At 39.2% G+C, this 19,190-nt stretch overlaps 2 protein-coding genes across 4 annotated transcripts; one reads left to right on the top strand and one right to left on the bottom strand.

Annotated features, from left to right (window-relative positions):
• Window positions 1-278: 278 nt before the first annotated feature.
• LOC141899530 (MORN repeat-containing protein 4-like) lies at window positions 279-3,550 on the bottom strand. Of its 3 annotated transcripts, XR_012618630.1 has the most exons (5): window positions 3,039-3,186; window positions 2,754-2,952; window positions 1,935-2,044; window positions 1,626-1,839; window positions 279-1,496 (listed from the first exon to the last, which is right to left on the bottom strand). XR_012618630.1 is itself a non-coding variant. In XM_074785897.1 (4 exons), exons 2-4 carry the CDS (start codon window positions 2,933-2,935, stop codon window positions 1,694-1,696), a joined length of 438 nt encoding a protein of 145 aa, XP_074641998.1. In that variant the 5' UTR covers window positions 2,936-2,952; window positions 3,512-3,550; the 3' UTR covers window positions 279-1,693. The 3 variants fall into 3 exon arrangements, 2 of the variants coding, with proteins under 2 accessions (XP_074641998.1, XP_074641997.1); XM_074785897.1 differs by lacking the exon at window positions 3,039-3,186 and adding an exon at window positions 3,512-3,550 and having other exon boundaries at window positions 279-1,839; XM_074785896.1 differs by having other exon boundaries at window positions 279-1,839; window positions 3,039-3,185.
• A 115-nt stretch (window positions 3,551-3,665) lies between these two features.
• Window positions 3,666-18,895, top strand: LOC141900088 (uncharacterized). Its single transcript, XM_074786819.1, has 6 exons — window positions 3,666-3,755; window positions 9,723-9,791; window positions 11,033-11,103; window positions 15,335-15,365; window positions 16,289-16,457; window positions 16,908-18,895. Exons 1-6 carry the CDS (start codon window positions 3,689-3,691, stop codon window positions 18,625-18,627), a joined length of 2,127 nt encoding a protein of 708 aa, XP_074642920.1. The 5' UTR covers window positions 3,666-3,688; the 3' UTR covers window positions 18,628-18,895.
• Window positions 18,896-19,190: the final 295 nt, after the last annotated feature.

The raw sequence follows: 19,190 nt of genomic DNA, 5'->3' as shown, positions 1-19,190 counted from the left end.
GATTCGAGAATGTAGTTTAAATCCAGTTATCTAAGTTGTGAACGTACGATTAGAGTTGGAATAACAGTTTATTTCCAAAATGTATGTCTTTTTTTTAACCAAGAACTCTGCAAACTGGACCAGGGCTGAATTCTAGTGTAAAGGGGCTGTGTTTGTATCATGGCTCGTGATGATCCTTGTAGCGTTAGTAATGATACAAGTAGAATCAAACAAATCCTAAACAAACTTTAATAAAGAAAACAATAAGAATCAAAACATTTCAGTTATATGACAACATGGATAACATTTTATTCATTTGGACGGTTATATATACAGGATGGAACACTGAAGTAATACCAGTCATAAAAGTGAAACCTTTGAAATGGTCTCCATCAACGTGCGAATAAAATATTCATTTAAAAAAAAAACTTTCAGTAATACTTTTCTCGATGATCATTATTGATTATACCCGGTTAGGAAACATTAATCGATCGCAATTGATCGGTGTCGTACAAAAATACATGAAAAACATCCAATATGTTGATGAAATTGATTTGGAGATTCTGTATGCATTTTGTTTTCGATGTAATAATGAATTTCGTTGGAAGGAAATATTTCATTATTTCAATACAAAATGAAAGATATATAAAGCGCAATATCAGCAGTGATTTTAATACCAGAACAATATTTTTTCATGAAGCGTGGCATAACATCGATATTTTTGTGTGCGAGCTGACAAAATGCTATTGTGTGAATATTATACACGAGCAGGTGTATTTTACCTCTCCCTGCGCGTACAGTAAGCGCAGCTATGTAGCTAAAACTGTAGGGTTTTGCAGATCTAAAATATCACAATGCAGGGCGTGTCCTTGGGCATTTTTTTTTATACACACTAGACGAAAGAAGGCACCCAAAATATATATCGGGATTTGGTGAAATTAATCTGTAAGTGAGAACTATCAATATGAGTATGTGTGACATACAGAAAGTCACTACTGTGTGTTTAGTCAACACTAATAAATACATCGATGTTCTGTTACAATGATTTCCTCTGAGACAAAAGTAAAATATAACACTTCAGCTAAACAAAGCTGCAAAAATATTATCATCTATATATAAAATAATAACAAAATCCATTTAAAAAACATATCATCGTAAAGCATATCGTGATGCTAAATCGAACATGCAGGCAAGCATACGGATAGAGGGAAATTCAAAAATATACAAAATCAATAATTTAACGAATAAAATCTCATGTGAGTGTAGATCGGAGATGTATATCCCAGGTGCGGATCCAGGGGGTCGCGTAGCCCTTGAACAAGACCCTCATATGTTTTACTTGTTACTGTCGTATATGGAATCTTATAATATTCCCTTGCATAAGGTTTGCTGCCACTTGGAAATGTTGTAAAGAATGCATCGAACCCATCCACGAATTTTTAACAGTGACAACTTGCTAATATGCCTCTTATAAACCTTTTCAATGAGACCATGAACGTGAACGTCCATGATGAGACCTGTAAAATAAGGCATTGGATCTACAATGCAGTTTATACGTCCATGGATCTGCCCCTGTATCAATGATCTGCCCCTGTATCAATGATCTGCCCCTGTATCAATGATCTACCCCTGTATCAATGATCTACCCCTGTATCAATGATCTACCCCTGTATCAATGATCTACCCCTGCATCTGTAGAGATTGTGAAAACTTGTCAGTTCTGTTTTCTCGCTTGTTCTGCGGCGTTTTGAGCGAGTTTAACGGCCGGTGAACATTTCTCTCTCCGTTTCAAATAGCACGCCTCGAATAAACCTTCTTGTCTCGGTAATCCGTGAGTTCCATCGGGATACGTTAACAATCCTACAACAATGAAATATATTCATAACCATCTATAAATAGATAAACATGAAAGTCGTTAGATCGTCGATTTTCTATTGATTATAAATGTTACAGACCGAGTCCATTGATTTTGCCGTCGTTTAATTGGCCTTCATACCGCATACCATCGCAGCGAGTGAATATACCGTATCCGTGAAACTTTCCATCTTTAAATTCACCTTCATATCTACAAACGATAGAATAAAACTATTCAGCTTCATCTGTTTGTTTCAATCGCTGCGTACGATGAAGTAAATCAATTTTTGTCGAACCAGCAATGAAATAGTACGCAATATTATGCTCGCTTAGTGTTATTGCTTTAGGGGTAAACTTTCAATTATAAGAATTTACATGATGATATACGGCTAAAACAGCAATCAACATAGAACAGTGCAAAAAGGGCTAGTGTACAGATAATCAAATCTATGTACAAATTCTATATGAATGATAAATAAAGTCAGCGCAAATAATCTTTCAGCAAATTCAAGAATATTTTATGATTTATCAAAAAATGTTTACAGTAAATCTCACCTAACTCAGACTTAATTGACATATTTTCCTATCCTTAACTTTTTGGACTTTCGTCGAGTTGGACAAATTTTGCTGGTGCCAGTTTGTCCAAATTAGGTGAGTTTTACTGTATTTTCTATATCTTATACTGTTACGTCATTGTACTATCACGACTTGACGTTTCTATAACAGAGAAATTGATAAATCTGGCAGAAAAAAGGACATTCACCTCACCACCTATTACAGGACACAGTTCCACAGCTGTGAGTTAAGATTTCACTTCGAGTTAACTCATCGAAAATGAAAAAATTACAACTCACGAGTTAACTCTCACTCACGACTGTGGGATTGGATCCAGGCATTAAAAAAAAATGAATATCACATACCTTGAACCATCGGCGAAAAGAATCATACCCAAACCAGAACAGAATCCATTATCAAAACTACCGTGATATTTAGAACCATCAGGGAGAATCATGTGACCCATACCATGACGTTTTCCATCCTCATTCCACTCACCAATATATTCACTTCCATCTGTATATTTATAATGACCATTTAGACCCATGATTTTTAAATTCTAAACTGCAAAGAAATCAAATTTGTATTCTCAGTATCAGTCGGTGATCTGTATGGCAATGGCCCCTATCTGTCGGTACTCTATGTAATACCTGCATTGAAACACATCAGTTGTTATGAGGGAAAGTGAAATACACCACCGCAATACGAGCACCACCCATTTACATAAAGGGAGTGGGCTTCTCCAGTGCATTGAGTTCAATGTATATACCTAATAAGCTATACGCGCTGTATAGACCTACGGTACAGTCAGGCAGCATAAAGAATTGTGTTAATAATCTTCTACACAAATATTAGTGAAATGTAGATGTGGGACAAAATATTGGCTTAAACGCAGTGGTAGAAACAAGAAACAAGAAACAAACTAACAAACAAAGACTAAATTTCCCTAATACTAAAAAAGGGATATCACTATCAGACTACCAATTATCAAAATTGCTCTATAAAATCATTGGCCACATAAATGTCGAACAGCTTCACTTAATGGGTAAGTATCATGAGTAGAATATAGTGCAATAAGACTCTTATTTGTTGAATACAACTATGATAGATACAGAATACTTGCCTAGTTGTGCTGACGAGTCCGATCTGTCAAATATCAATGGTGGTATTCCCCAGATAATGCTTCCGGGTATTACCCGGTGCGTACTACGTCATCGATATTCGGGTATTGACCTCGATGACGCGTGAGTTACCCCTGTGCTGAAAGAGCATCATGGTGGACTGTGGTGCAGCCCGATGTATGCAGCAACGACGAACATTTAGAAAAGAACTATTAACATGGACGAAGAAAGTACCCGTACTCGTCGGTGAGTGAATAAGAACGTTTTAATCGATGTTTTGTGTAATTCTGGAGGCGGAATTCCCTTTATTTACGTTAGAAATCGAAGAGAAATTCAGTTCGGTTACTGCCAAATTTTTCAGGGAGAGAGGGTCTCTCGACCGCATCAGCGACTAGCAGCGAGCAATGACGTCGATAGTCAGTTACTGCCTTTGTTTGCTGATGGCCCTGGCTGGCCGTAAATCCCATCTCACTGCAGTCTCTGCTCAATATTAGTACAATTTTCACACTTCAAAATCAAATAGGGTTTTAATTGAAAGTTTGTGGTACACGGTAACAAAAGATTTATGTCCCAATTGGCAAAAATTTAATCCTAGCATTCACTTCCTAGTTTTTGGTTTTATTTAATATGAGTATTCATTTGTTTCACTTTCGGGGTATGTTGTATTTATTATGTTTGGATCCAATTTTGTGGGTTACGTTATTGAACTTGAGTTGAAGAGTTAAAATGAGTCAAGTCTAAAATTAACCCACATGATACTTCTAAATTAGACATACGTATGAAACCTAGTACTGGCTACTGCGCTAAATATTTGGTCCCATTGGAACTGACTCCTTTATTAACTTTCTCCTCAATTGATCCAAGTTTTGACTTAGAAGTAATTTCAAGAATGTTGTGGGTTATATTTGTGAATGAATTATTGCCACATAATGATACTATGACAACGGCCTACCCATCATTTAGACTATATGCATTTAGATGTAATGTCGATCAAAAATGGGTATATTTGTATAGGTTTCAAATGTACCTGTGACCTTTAGTCCTGTTTTTGGTAAAACTGGCCTATTAGTTACTGATAACTTACTTATAATTCAGAATGAAATATTGGCCGTCTCATGACATAGCCGTCGGTCTGAAGTATTTATAATTCAATGTAAAGGGCTGGTTTAGTTAGAAATTAGTCAATTTTAAAGGAAAAAATATTTCTTCAGCGGTTTGAATCATAGATTAGATTGTAATTGTCGAGCAACATGCGATAAGGGCTGGTGTCATCTTGAGAGATTTATCGATTGATTCATTAGTAATTTGTTATTTTATTTTAGATGTTTCTATTGTTAGATTTAGGTGGGAGTTTTTTTCATCACTGATTCAATAATTCGATATTTCCAGAGATCAGATATCGATATTTCAAGATAGGTTCGGTCCACCGCGCCATCGATTTATCAACCTTTTGATATATATAAATTACTTGGCTATTCTAATTTTGTGATTATTTTCATCTCAAAAATCATTTGGAAATTAATTCCAAAGTCTTTTTCTCTGTGATGTTATTAATTTTTCTCTCCCGATCATATTTAATGATACCCCGAGATATGAGAGGAAATTCCGAACTAAATACCAAATATCGGCAAGTCATTCTGGGTTGTATCCTCAGGCCCGTACGTAGCCTGTAACTGTTGCAGGCCTGAAGAGTTTAGAGTTTAGGGTCCTTCCTAGAAAAATAAGCAAATATGAAGTGTTTTAAATGCATTTGCTGGCCATTGTTAGTGAATTGAAGGAAAAGGCCTCGAGTTAGAGGTATTCTCTGAATGTAAATAAACTGAAAACATCAAGATGTTGGCCTTGACTTATTGCAAAGTTTGAAGCATTTTAGATGTATTTTCAGTGAATATTTGTTGTAGCCCGATAGAAAACTAAAAAACCAACAGGGATTAAACAGCAGACTTGGCTAAAAGACAATCAGTGATAGAAAAATGTTGCCAAACAAACTTGACACAAAATAGCGGAACTCAGTGGGGGGGAACTCAGTAGCGGATTTAGTGGGGGATGAGTACCTCCCCCTCCCCCGGACCCCCTCCCCCCTGGCCCCCAGGTGATCCCACTAAAATAAATATGGCGAAGTGTATTATAAAACAATTCATTGATTGTCTGTCTATATCATGTGGATGGTTCACCTGTTCTGTCTTCAATGATTGCTACTGTCAGACAAACAGGCCATTCGTTGACAGTCGTATGAAACCCTTTTTTCTCGGCTGATTTTGTTTTTTTTAAATGATAGTTGAATCGAATCTGTTGCTATCGGTAATATCTATTTTGACACGTTCAATAATGGATATGAGTTATAGTAAATCATTAGTCGACGATCGTTTATTTTCTCTTCTGGTTACGTTTCTTCAATTTATCTTATTTCGGACTCGGCGTTCGTTCGTTCGTTCGTTCGTTTGTATATTATTGTGCTACGTGAAATATTAATGAAGTTATATCGATACGAATATCATTACAACGCAGAGAAATTCTATAAAGGATTATGTCAAAATGTGACGTTTCAATTCGGAAAACAACGCGTCGTGAACAATAGGTGGAAATATCTGGGCCAACAGCTGTAGTTTTAAGAAGCCCAAACTATTCATTGATCCCTTCAATTCATGTAGCATTATAAATTTCTATTTTGCTTCGAGTCGATAATTAATCAAGTAGAGCCAATAAAATAAGTTGTTGCGGACCCGGTGTAAGGCTGGCTCGGGTTTGTATGTGTACAGCTGTATTCCTTTATAACAATCAAAATAAAGTGACTGTGTAGAACACAGCTAGCTGAGCTAGTGACTGAGTGCAGTATTTTATTATAACGACGACTACGACAGGGTTTGATTTCAACCTGTGATGTAGTAGTGACTGTTTTATCATGATGTCCTATGAAGGTAAGATTGGCTCCGATTATTTTCACGTTTTCTCGAAACTGGCGCCGGAAACTTCCGAACTGGTGCGGAAAGACGTCGTTTTTTTCATCACCCGTTTATTAGTTTCATTATTAGCCTTTTTAAGTCGAGCGAGATTTCGACGCATCGAGAAAATAATTGAATAATTTTTTCCTTTGATTACGGGACTTTTTTATCTCGAGTTTTTAATTAAAGGTTTACCGTTAGTCGGTAGAGACCGTTGTTTACGCGAGGGTCAAATATAGATTTGATGCGGCGGCGAGTTGCGATAACTCGAGAGAAATCTATTACGTCATCTCTTCATTTCGCATTCCATGAAAAAACCTCGTAAAAACATGTTTAAATGTTTGTGTTGTGTGCGTTTGAGAAGTAAATGGTTTGATGTACAGTATTTATTGAAATACCCTGTTGTCTCGTGAATCATTAATTTGCCGCATACTTCCGTAATTACAAAAGCCAACTAGAAAAATCTCGCCGATGATCATTTGGGAATTTCATGCGCACAGATTGATAATCATCAAGTTTTTACATCTGGAATGGATTCAGATTATTAAATATATGTACATATATATAACTGCTAGGTGGTATACCAGCGCGCGCCACACTGTACCCCGAGTAGGTGGTATACCAGCGTGCGCCACACTGTACCACGAGTAGGTGGTATACCAGCGCGTGCCACACTGTACCACGAGTAGGTGGTATACCAGCGTGTGCCACACTGTACCCCGAGTAGGTGGTATACCAGCGCGCCACACTGTACCCCCAGTAAGTGGTATACCAGCATGTGCCACACTGTACCACGAGTAGGTGGAATACCAGCGCGCGCCACACTGTACCCCCAGTAGGTGGTATACCAGCGCGTGCCACACTGTACCACGAGTAGGTGGTACACCAGCGTGTGCCACACTGTACCACGAGTAGGTGGTATACCAGCGCGCCACACTGTACCCCCAGTAAGTGGTATACCAGCATGTGCCACACTGTACCACGAGTAGGTGGAATACCAGCGCGCGCCACACTGTACCCCCAGTAGGTGGTATACCAGCGCGTGCCACACTGTACCACGAGTAGGTGGTATACCAGCGCGCCACACTGTACCCCCAGTAAGTGGTATACCAGCATGTGCCACACTGTACCACGAGTAGGTGGAATACCAGCGCGCGCCACACTGTACCCCCAGTAGGTGGTATACCAGCGCGTGCCACACTGTACCACGAGTAGGTGGTATACCAGCGCGCCACACTGTACCCCGAGTAGGTGGTATACCAGCGTGTGCCACACTGTACCACGAGTAGGTGGTATACCAGCGCGCCACACTGTACCCCAGTAGGTGGTATACCAGCGCGCGCCACACTGTACCCCCAGTAGGTGGTATACCAGCGTGTGCCACACTGTACCACGAGTAGGTGGTATACCAGCGCGCGCCACACTGTACCACGAGTAGGTGGTATACCAGCGCGCGCCACACTGTACCACGAGTAGGTGGTATACCAGCGTGCGCCACACTGTACCACGAGTAGGTGGTATACCAGCGTGTGCCACACTACCCCAGTAGGTGGTATACCAGCGTGCGCCACACTGTACCATGAGTAGGTGGTATACCAGCGTGTGCCACACTGTACCACGAGTAGGTGGTATACCAGCGCGCGCCACACTGTACCCCGAGTAGGTGGTATACCAGCGTGCGCCACACTGTACCCCGAGTAGGTGGTATACCAGCGTGCGCCACACTGTACCACGAGTAGGTGGTATACCAGCGTGCGCCACACTGTACCATGAGTAGGTGGTATACCAGCGTGTGCCACACTGTACCACGAGTAGGTGGTATACCAGCGTGCGCCACACTGTACCATGAGTAGGTGGTATACCAGCGTGTGCCACACTACCCCAGTAGGTGGTATACCAGCGTGCGCCACACTGTACCATGAGTAGGTGGTATACCAGCGCGCGCCACACTGTACCCCGAGTTGGTGGTATACCAGCGCGCGCCACACTGTACCACGAGTAGGTGGTACACCAGCGCGCCACACTGTACCCCCAGTAGGTGGTATACCAGCGCGCCACACCACCGCTGTGTGTTACCACTTTCTCGGTAGATGTAATCTCTCCGTGTGAAGTTTGAGCTATCTCTGTATGAAATTGTTTTCTCAAGCAAATTTTATGATTCATATCGTCGTATCTTACTATTTCAAACTGACCGACGAATCCCGGCGAAAAATTCACATATGATTTCTCGTTGTAAAGTGAAAGGATAGAACTGAATATCTGAATGATACGATACCTTACAATCATTGTTTGACACTTGTCTCTGATTTTGAAAATGAAATTTACCGAGAAATTTTGGATCTCAAAATGAAACTGCTGCGTTCATAAGTATTTGGAAGCTGAGTAAAGAGTATGGCATGTATGTGACCCCCACATGTTTGCCTCAATTCGTTCTATTTATAGAACTTTATGCCAAACATAAGCAAGATAAATATAACCGTTCGTTCGGTTCTGTTCGGGGTTCTGTTCGGTATGCTGTTTTTGACTGCGGCGGAAGATACTAAAAATAAATGTATGAGATAAAACTCCCCTGAAGAGTAGAGCGGAGAGTATGGAGGAGAGTATGGAGCTTATAGCTGCGTGTACGCTGAGATCACCCAAAAAATATATGAATGCTGAGTCACTGACTGCTACAGTCTGGGGCTATATTAATATTACATCGGTGAAAAATATATCAACTCTAACAAGAGCTGATCAATCTTAGAAATAAAATCAGAAGCCGTTGTCTCGATGATGTCTATTCCCAGTAACAAACCGCTTGAATAGAGCATGAAATTCCAGGGAACAATGTGAACCCCTTTTGGGCAGGAAGTTAACGCCATCTGATTGACTCAAGCGCATTATAGATACCATTTTCAACCATATTTTTGTAAGACTACTGCGTGATGGATGTACGGCTCGGTAATAGATGTGATGAAAATTGATATTTAAATCACAAACGTAATATATCACTATATATTCATGTTTATCCGTTTAAACATTCTGAAACCCCAATCAACTTATTGCATATAGTGTTGTACTTAAAAATATTCCTCATAAGATGTATCAAAAATTCTCAAAGATGTTTTGAATTTGTTCCGCCTTTTGTTGACAATGCATTTCAGATGTTTTGGGTACCCCCCATCTGGGGGAAGGGGGAAGCACCCTGGATCCTCCCCACAGATTTCTCTTTCTCCGGTTTATACCAGAAAAGCTCATGATGAATAAATTGTTTTGAATTTGTATTTTTTAGGTTTAGAAGTCGTTGCTGAGACATTATTGGGCAGAGATTTAGTCAATCATCTTTTACAACCGTTTTCTAGTAAGTAACAAGACGACGAACCCCGTGTTCGTCCCTTCTCCGTATAAAAAACTACTCCCGTTTGTTAGAAGACAAACGCCACGGCGAATACGTTTTGGGAAAATAAGTCATTCATAAAAATGTATGGCAGCCATCTCTCTCTCTCTGGTCGTGCGTCGAATGGTGGGTATTTCAAACCAGTGATCGAAATCGAGGGCTTTTAAATAGCGGGTCGTCGAGTTGAGTCTGTATTGATTATTTCTCTGTTAGATGTAGTAGTGGCGCGGTGTACAGTGCCGTACTTACAGCCACTGAATGGACAAATATGAATAACCATGTGACATTTGGGATAGAAGCTATTCTAAATATATTGATTGTCTTTGTGCGATGATTCCCCGTGTGCCCAGTCATCGACAGCCAGTCAAACCTCGTCTGTCCGTCTGTCTGTCCGTCCGTCTGTCTGTCCGTCGGTGTGAATACATTTTTAATGTATAAGAATCGTTGATATTTCTTACTCTAAATCTTACACTGTATCTTCTTCTTCTTCTTCTTCTTCTTTGTGTATTTGCCCTGAAGCTGCGACATTAATACGATGATATACCTTTAAACGAACGCGTTACGAAACTCGCCCCGAGCGAAATAAATATTTGAATCTATTTCCGATGATATTTTAAAATAGCTCGAATTGTGAAATTGACGTCAGTTTTTGCCGCGAGGGAATAAACCGATGTTATCAACACCTCGTAAGATGTTTGACCAGAAAAGGTCTGAATTCCGAATTTTAACGAATAGATGCGTTTTGCGAAAGGTCTTCAATTTTTCAATTTCTCAGTAAATTGAGGCAAGTTTTTGCCCTTGTGGCTCAGAATTTTGATTCAGTAGAGCGGGCTAAATTTGGATCATCTGAGATCAACGAAATTAATGCGGTTTTGGAGAAATCCACATTAAACATCATATCGTCGTGTGACCTATTAATGATATCAAAATTGCATCAAAATCCAGATTCATCTGATCTAAATCATTAGTTAAACTATGGAGAGCCATCTATCGAGTCGATAGCCCTTCTATCAGGTTGGCGCCACTGACCTGTATAACTCGGGGGGGGGGGGATGCAATTCATGAAATTCCTCAGGATTCATTCGGGGAATTTTGTGTTATAACATGGAGAACTCAGGGATTTTGAAAGTTGGTGGAAAATCTCCACACTGACTTAATTGCTCGCAATATCATTGGGTGTTGAATATATTTTTCGATATTTTTAGGTCTGGAAGATGATGATGTCAGAGATTGGATGCCATCTGATAACTGTGTTTACTGTGACACGTCGATACAGGTATGACACGACAATTCGTTCGAAATCCATCTGTTTAAAACCGTAAAAAACCAGAAATCTAACGCAAAATAACCTGTAAACAAAAATTCGATATAAAAAAGAGTTTTTTGCTCTATTGTAACAGCGCTGAAGTTGCAGGTGCACTAAACACTGATCACTGAACAACGTTTCTGTTCAAATATTCCAGACTTATGTATGACCAGTTAAAAGGCAGCTTATTGAACGATAATAATAACAACCAGCAATAAGCATATATTATCTGAACGTTCATTCGAAATCGATATTTTTGGCAGTTAATAATCGGCAGACGGCTCTTAATACGTATGTGTGTTATATGACAGGTGTGGATCCATAGACCCGGGTTATTTCATAGTGTTACTAGATCAGGCTTAATCCGTAGTGTTACTAGATCAGGCTTAATCCGTAGTGTTATTAGACCCGGGTTAATCCGTAGTGTTACTAGATCAGGCTTAATCCGTAGTGTTACTAGATCAGGCTTAATCCGTAGTGTTACTAGATCAGGCTTAATCCGTAGTGTTACTAGATCAGGCTTAATCGGTTGTGTTACTAGATCAGGCTTAATCGGTTGTGTTACTAGACCAGGCTTTGTTACTAGATGATATCCTGATAACTGGGCTAACGTTACTATATTTAGAAATGGGCACAATTTTATCCCCAACAAGTACTGAACCACGCTTAAACCAAAAATCTCTTGAAAATCTTAATTTATATTTGATGCTTTATGAGGTCTTTAGGATTTGTGGATTGAGTGGAAAAAAATCAATAGTGAAGTTAATTAGTGAGAATACGGGTGGATAAAGTGGATAGAGATGAATCGGAAGGGTTTGAGTAGCGCATGCATCACTCATAAAAAACGATTCCGACAAAAATCAATTGATCTATTCAAATGAGTTGTGTTATTATGTTGATAATAAAAGAGAGATTTTCAAGTGAAGAGAAAGGTCCGGAGTATTGTTATACAGCAGTCAGTACGATACGTTCAAACCCCGAATAACGAATAACGCTTTATTATATTTTCTTGTATATTATGAGTATGTATTAAACGCGTTGCGTTGTTCTGTGACTCATTTTATCGGCGAACAGTTTTTCGACGTTTTTCTTTTTATGAATTACGTATGTAAAGTTTGTCGCCGGATAGCTATCAAAGAAATCATGATTTTAGAAAGACATGACTTTAAATTTATTCAATTTGGAAGGTTTCATATTTTGGAACGAGCTTCTTTCTCCTTTACGAATGGAATAAGGTTTCAGACGTTTTTCTCTGTTGAATCCATTCTACAATTGTTACTTAAGTTTGAAAAATTTGCTCATTTTCAAATGATTAACTCAAATCTAGAATTTAACTCAAATCCGATGAAAACCTGGAAGTTTTATATTTTTTCAATTTGATGGATAAATTAAGAACGGTTGTTTTATTTTTACCGAATTTAAGTGTATTTATAGTCTCTCAATTTAAATCTATTATCGAGACGTTTTTTTTATGATTGTCAGTTTATAATTTGGTCATTCTATCGCTGCACGTTCTGCCCGCACAGCCCGCACAGCCTGTCTTAGGAAATTGATCGACACGCTTTCATTCATAGTGCAATTACGCTATTGCTGTTAGATCTATTGTCATAATTATTCCCTGTATCAAAATATGGTATTTGGGCTATCTACCAAATGCATGGTTACTATGGCAACCAGTCGGCCCCTCCTCGGTAAGGTTTGACTGAATTGAATTGCAGATTCAACTTCGGATGTATCTGAGTGCTAGATCGCTCCTTTTGGCAATGCCGGCAATATGCTGAGTAAGCCAATCTATAGCACTACTACCACCACGCATCTGTGTGTAGTGTGCATGGGTGTGCTGGCTTTATCAATTATCTTTCGATATCTCAATAGTTTAAATACCTAAAATCTTAAATCGTTTAATTTTTTGCTAATATGGAAATCTTTTTTGATCTTGAAATAGGATTGTCCCTGTTATTTATTTGGTTGGTAAATTTCGTTTGATTTTCTGATTGAGTGTCCCTTACAGACCCACCACACCTGCCGAGAGCGAAACGGGGGGTTTGATTTTGAAATCAGAAATCGAAGTACAGATATAGTTGTGTGATCGGCGGTCGAGTTAACAGAATTTTTTGTTTAAATGGAAGTACATAATTGGGAAATTCGGTAAATGTTTAGTTGGAATGGTTGTGAGTTAGTTAACAGTGTGGTTTTTGACTGCGTGATAAGAGTGTCACATGTACATTCATTGTTGTTATTATATATCGGATTTTTATTGAAGAAATTCTCATTTTAAAATTCTTTGCGTTCGTCGAACAATAGAAATATATCATAAAATCATCATCATTTCCCTCTTTCCTCACCTGGTGTTTTATACACGGCAATCTTTTCTTCGTAATTAGGGAAAAGTCTGCGAATTTGAATTTTAGTGTCTTGTTTTCTTGCTAGTGACGAGCGTCATCTCAAGGAACCTCTTGAGCAAAAAGTCCCATTTAAGATATCTTTCTAATCTGGGAATTTTAGGTCACGGGTCAGGTAAGCCCCCCCCCCCCCCCAGCAATCTGTAAGAATCCTGATAGAAGTGGTCAGATTTGTACCCTGTGTGCGGATACTGCGTTCATCATTCAGCCAGTGTTGAGTTTTATACAGGCTTTAGTATCGTGTATTTATGCTGAAGGCCGTATTGAACTGGTATTTATACTTTCTCGATCGCTGAATATTAAAAGTATTCAACATCTGCACACGACGACAAAATTATTTATTTCATGGTCTTCGAGCAGCATTTTGCTTTATAAATTGATACACACAGAAAACCACATAGTAGAGTAGAGTACGGGCGGGCGACGGGCGGTGAGTGAGGTATAAGATAAGAGATCAGTAACAGCTGTCACATACGTAGGCCACTAGTGCCGTGCAGCGTTGATTTCGGGGGCATTTTATTCCATCCTGTTATAGAAATATATTGAGAAATATCAATGTTCGCATTTATTAATATCTAGTAAAGTATCAGATTATGTATCGGTCCACGATCATTGATTTATATAAAAATGGTATCACGCGAGTCTCTTCGATGACACATTGCCGATATCGTTAGTGAACGGCCGTGTAGCTCACCGTCGCGCAGCTATTGTCTATATTTTCTATCTATTTTTTTGGTAATTTTTTTCGCTCGATCAAAACGGATTTATAACGAATATTACACCTGATAATGGTGAAATGTTGTACGGCGTTTCTCGACGTGGATTCGAAGACGAGAGTCGTAAGTCGATATCGTGTCCGCTTAGAATCCGCGCTCCTACGTTTAGTTTAGGGTTGCGGCGACGAGGACTCCGTTTTCAGGTACGTCGAATGTAGCCGCGTAAGTTCATCGTGAGGTTTGAATTAATACCCGGTCACGGATCCGGTTTATCGCGGTAGGAGTTTTTCCCTTTCAAATTTCAAATTCGGTGTGTCTGTTGATGCCGTGCGTCGTGTAAGTAATGAAAATTGATCTCGAGGTTGAACGCTGTATAGCAATCATTGTATTGCTTCCTATCGACTCGAATTCGTTTCAAAGAAGTCAATTTATTTAGAAGAACTCATCATTTAAGAGTGAAGTGTCGTCTTTCAGAATGTATGCAATAATGTGTTTTTTTTTGTAAGCTGTCAGCTCATCATCGGTTCAATCATATTCATTCTCAGGGACGATAGTCTCCGTCGTGTAATAAGATACTTAGTTATGTTTATTTGTGTCAACTTATTGAATATTGGATACAGGGGCTTGACAAATTTTTACCTGCTTTTGGCATTTTTTTTTTTCAAAGATGATAAAATCCACGCGTAACATCATTCATTGTTTGAAGTCTATTTTGTGACTTCATCTAATTAGATTTTCTTTATCTTTCTGTTCAGTTGAAATTAAACATGTTTTCATGAAATCGTCGTTTTAAAAAAGTCATCGAAATTAATCCGGGTTTGGTTTTATGAACCCGGCCCGGGTTCCACGGGATTTGAATAAGTTCGAGTCTAAATTTTAATTGTTTCATAATTTCCAATATCTGAACAAACTTTGGACCCCAATTCTTTTTAAGGGTGGAACTAAGATTAAAATATCAGAAACTTATTTTAGAGTCAAACTTAACGCAGAAAACTGTGAAACTTAAATTAATCAACTGTTTATTGAATGAAGTTTAAAGTTAAAACTTGTTGATATTTGAAACTGTTTCTCTTTTCACTTCAGGATGGTCTGATAGACGAAGATGGGGAAGCAGGTAAATAGTTTATTTTATTGTCGTGAAAAAAGTTAATAGTTAATTCATGTTAAATGAATTAATTCTAGATGAAAATCAATTTGAGTGAAAAATGGCTAAAGATTTGATGATTTGGGATGTTTTCAAATGTTTAAACGATTCTCTTTATTTCCACGCGTTTCAGTTGTTTCTTCTCATTGTGAACAATGTGTAATTAATTTCTAATATTGAACGTGAGGAGACACATTAAGCTGTTTAAGTAGCCGCCATCTTGTAACTGGTGTTGACTATAACTGGATGCCAGCCTACACACACGAGTAGCTTTAATGCACAGCTCCCCAAATGATTACTACTGCATCATCAGTTTATGTGCACAATTTACAGGTCACAATGATCAAATTTAGTTTTGACTAGTCCGCTAGTGCTGCCATCTATCTGAAGGAATTTGATTGATGAATGCGATAATAGTATTAGTCTTAGTTCTCGTTCATTACATGGATTGAACTATACCGGTACCTACAGTACTGAAATTACCAATCTACTTAAATTCTGAGGTCTAGAATAAATCTTTAGATTTTAGGATTTTTCATACTCCTACTTCTACAGTTATGTGTCATAGTTTTGACTCAAAATTTAGTTTATTTTATGAATTTAGTTTCCCCAAAACATTGAAATAAAATGAAGAATAACTGAATAAATGAACAGAGTTCTTACAGATCAAGAATATAACAAGGGACAGCCCCAACTGAGGATATCTTATAATTCGATCAGTGAATTTTTGCCCCAGTTTCAGGGAAATATCAGGAAATTTTAGATTCCCTGATCTGTAAGAGCCCTGAATAAGATGAATATTTTTGACAAACTGGACTAGTTGAACCTGTTATATGCCTATTCATACCGCTATTATCATTCTGTTGATAAAATTCTTTTTGTTCTAATTTCAGGTCTTCCAATAACGTTCCCTAATTATTTTTTACGAGAGAATGGTGATGATAATCAACCTTTGGACCTGAGTTCAACTGCTCCACGATCTCCTTCTTCTGACGTCAATATACCTCAACAAAAAGGCCAAAACTCCATTGAACTGAAAGTACCGCATGTTAAAAAGACTGAGTAAGTTGAAAATATGTTTTCAAAAATCCATGAATTTTGTCCAGCACTTTCATAGGTGTATAGTAAAGGGTTTTACCCACAACCTTGATTTGTTAATGTTTGTTGTAAGGCTGCAATTGATTTGTACATTAAGACCCGGTTACATAAGGTCTAGTTAAAACTTGTACAAGAGAAATCCCACGATAATTCAGCTACAAATGTAAATTCTTGAGTGAAATTGAGCAATGTTTCAGTTAAAGACTATCAGACATCATCAGGTGTTGTGACAAATCAAACGTGTGGCATTGAGTGAGTGACCCGAATTATTGTGGGATTCATCAGATATCGTGTATCTTCTCAACCTAAAACTTGTGTCTACAGGGTTTTTATCTTAGCTAATTTTTAGTTGCATTTTTCGGAAGTGATTATCCTCTAAGATTGTCTAATATTTGGTTTTGTTGATTTATTTAGGAAACTGAAGCGGGATGGATCGAAGCGTAATTACACCGATACTGAACTACAGGCCGCCGTTCAGGAAATCAGAGATGGTAAAATCGGAACTCGTCGTGCGGCCGTTCTCTACGGGATTCCACGCTCCACTTTACGTAACAAAATATATAAACTCGACATGGAAGCGCAACAATTACGCTTAAACAAGAATCTAACGATGGGTGACCTGTTACAAAACGGCACCGCGGCAGCGGCCAGCAGCCGGTCGATCAGTCCCGGTAATAACAACCGTAAAGAATCGCCGTCGATCGTCCAACAAAACGGGACCAATAATAAAACCGATGACGATGAATCGGAATCATGGGAGAAAAAACTCGAATTGATTCGACGCAAACACAACCTGCAATCGTTCGTCGGGATGGATATGAATCTAGCCGCGTTAATCGGTGAATCGGCAGCCGCAGCAGCCGCGCTCGGATTCATCCCGAAATTAGACTTATCCGACGCGGCGTCGCAGGCCTCGATTTTACCGGAGATCGCGCGGAAAATGATCGAGCAGCGAATGGAAATCGAGAGTAAATTACTCGTAAACGGCGACAGTAACGATGTGGAAACGGTCGAATCAACCGTTTCAAATAATTTCAATCATCATCATCAAGTTGAACTAAAGATTCCGTCCTATAAACCGCAACACAGAATCTCAGACGAGCAGGTGAGTAGTCCGGCGTCGTCGATACCGGCGTCTGATACATCGGCAGACGTCGCCGGATCCGGCTCGTCGTCTAATAATCGTATAAACGACACTCTGAAAGAAATAATCACAAAAACGATCACCGAGAAAATTCGATCGCGTTTCGTCGGTTCGAACGAAACTTATCCGAACTTACAACACTATCTGAATAACGGTAACAAACAACACGCGTCTAATAGCAACGGTAGCGCCACCTCGGGCACGGCGGTGAACGGCTCCGCGGGACCTTCACCTTCGAAAAAACTACGTAAATCCGACGCAAATAATAAAGACTCGTCGACTGGCAGCAATACAGGGTCCGAACAACAACCTGTCAAGAAAACCCGTCCAAAACGCGGCCAATATCGTAAATATAACAATGCATTGTTAATGGAGGCGGTACGTGCGGTGCAACGCGGAGAAATGAGCGTACATCGAGCGGGTAGTTACTACGGCGTCCCTCATTCAACCCTCGAATACAAAGTTAAAGAGCGCCATCTGTTGAGACAGAAGAAAAAAGCTGAAGAGAAACGCGCGCAGCAACAAGAGCAAGCTCAACAAACCAATCAGAAATCAACACCGCAGAAAATCAGCCCCGCTAAACCATCTTCGCAAAATACATCGTCAAAAACGTCTCCTAATAATACATCCATGTCATTGCCCGACGCTGTCACCAGTCTAACAGCTGCGCAAGCTTCAGCCGCAGCTGCCAATTTGATGGCTCAGCTACAGTTCCCGGCAGCTGCAGCCAGCGCGGCTGCATTGTTTCCTAGCCAGCCATTCCTTACATGGCCCGTTGATAACAACGCGTTTTTACCTGCTCAAGCTGTAGTCCTGCCAAACGGATTGTCGTTAGCTGAGCACCCGGAGCTGATGTACGGACCGGGCTTCGCGTTAAATACACCGGCCTCCGAGCTGCTGAAGAAACTACAACAGAAAGTCCAATCGGGAGAAGAAAACGGTGATTCGAAAACGATCGGCTCGCCTGAAAAAATGTCGGACGAAAAATAGACTTTATTTCGAGCTTTAATTATTTGTCGGTTTGAGTTTGGATTTCAGTTAACGTCTGGCCACGAGAGGAAGGTGCGTGGTCACGCGCGCTTCGATTCAAATGGTAAAATGAATCGAGGTATTTAATCATGTTTGTGTTCAGATGCGATGAGAACGGAAAAGGTGCTGCCTAAAACTCGGATCTCGGATCCGAGCCGGGATCGATCGATTGATCGGCAACTCGTGCAATGTGTTCAACAAAAAAATGTTCGGTCAAGAAAACTTTGAATTCGAGAACGAATAAAATACGTTTGATAATAATATATATATATAGGTATATATACATATATATATACATACATATATTGTGTTGAAAATATTTGTCATAGATTTGTGAATATTTTATTTATTTCTAGAAATTTAAGACATCGAGTGAATTGATTGAGGGGAGTTCAGTTCAGTTCAGTTCAGTTCAGTTCAAATATTAGAATTTAGAATTGATTCTGATTTCTATTTTAAATCACTAGTCAAGTAGAAACAAATGATTTGTTTGCACCGGATAATCCTCCCTTAAAAAAAAAAAA

The sequence above is a fragment of the Tubulanus polymorphus genome, chromosome 2 (genome assembly GCF_964204645.1).
Source record: "Tubulanus polymorphus chromosome 2, tnTubPoly1.2, whole genome shotgun sequence".
Classification (NCBI taxonomy): domain Eukaryota; kingdom Metazoa; phylum Nemertea; class Palaeonemertea; order Tubulaniformes; family Tubulanidae; genus Tubulanus; species Tubulanus polymorphus.
The sequence above is the reverse complement of the archived record's forward strand: the minus strand, read 5'-3'. Positions and strand labels throughout refer to the sequence as shown.

Coding starts and splice junctions, on each gene's coding strand:
- LOC141899530 (XM_074785897.1), bottom strand. CDS start 2,935: ATGGGTCTAAATGGTCATTATAAATATACAGATGGAAGTGAATATATT. Junction 2,045..2,753: donor CTTTTCGCCGATGGTTCAAG/GTATGTGATATT, acceptor TATCGTTTGTAG/ATATGAAGGTGAATTTAAAG. Junction 1,840..1,934: donor CGGCAAAATCAATGGACTCG/GTCTGTAACATT, acceptor TCATTGTTGTAG/GATTGTTAACGTATCCCGAT.
- LOC141900088 (XM_074786819.1), top strand. CDS start 3,689: ATGCAGCAACGACGAACATTTAGAAAAGAACTATTAACATGGACGAAG. Junction 9,792..11,032: donor TCTTTTACAACCGTTTTCTA/GTAAGTAACAAG, acceptor CGATATTTTTAG/GTCTGGAAGATGATGATGTC. Junction 11,104..15,334: donor ACTGTGACACGTCGATACAG/GTATGACACGAC, acceptor TTTTCACTTCAG/GATGGTCTGATAGACGAAGA.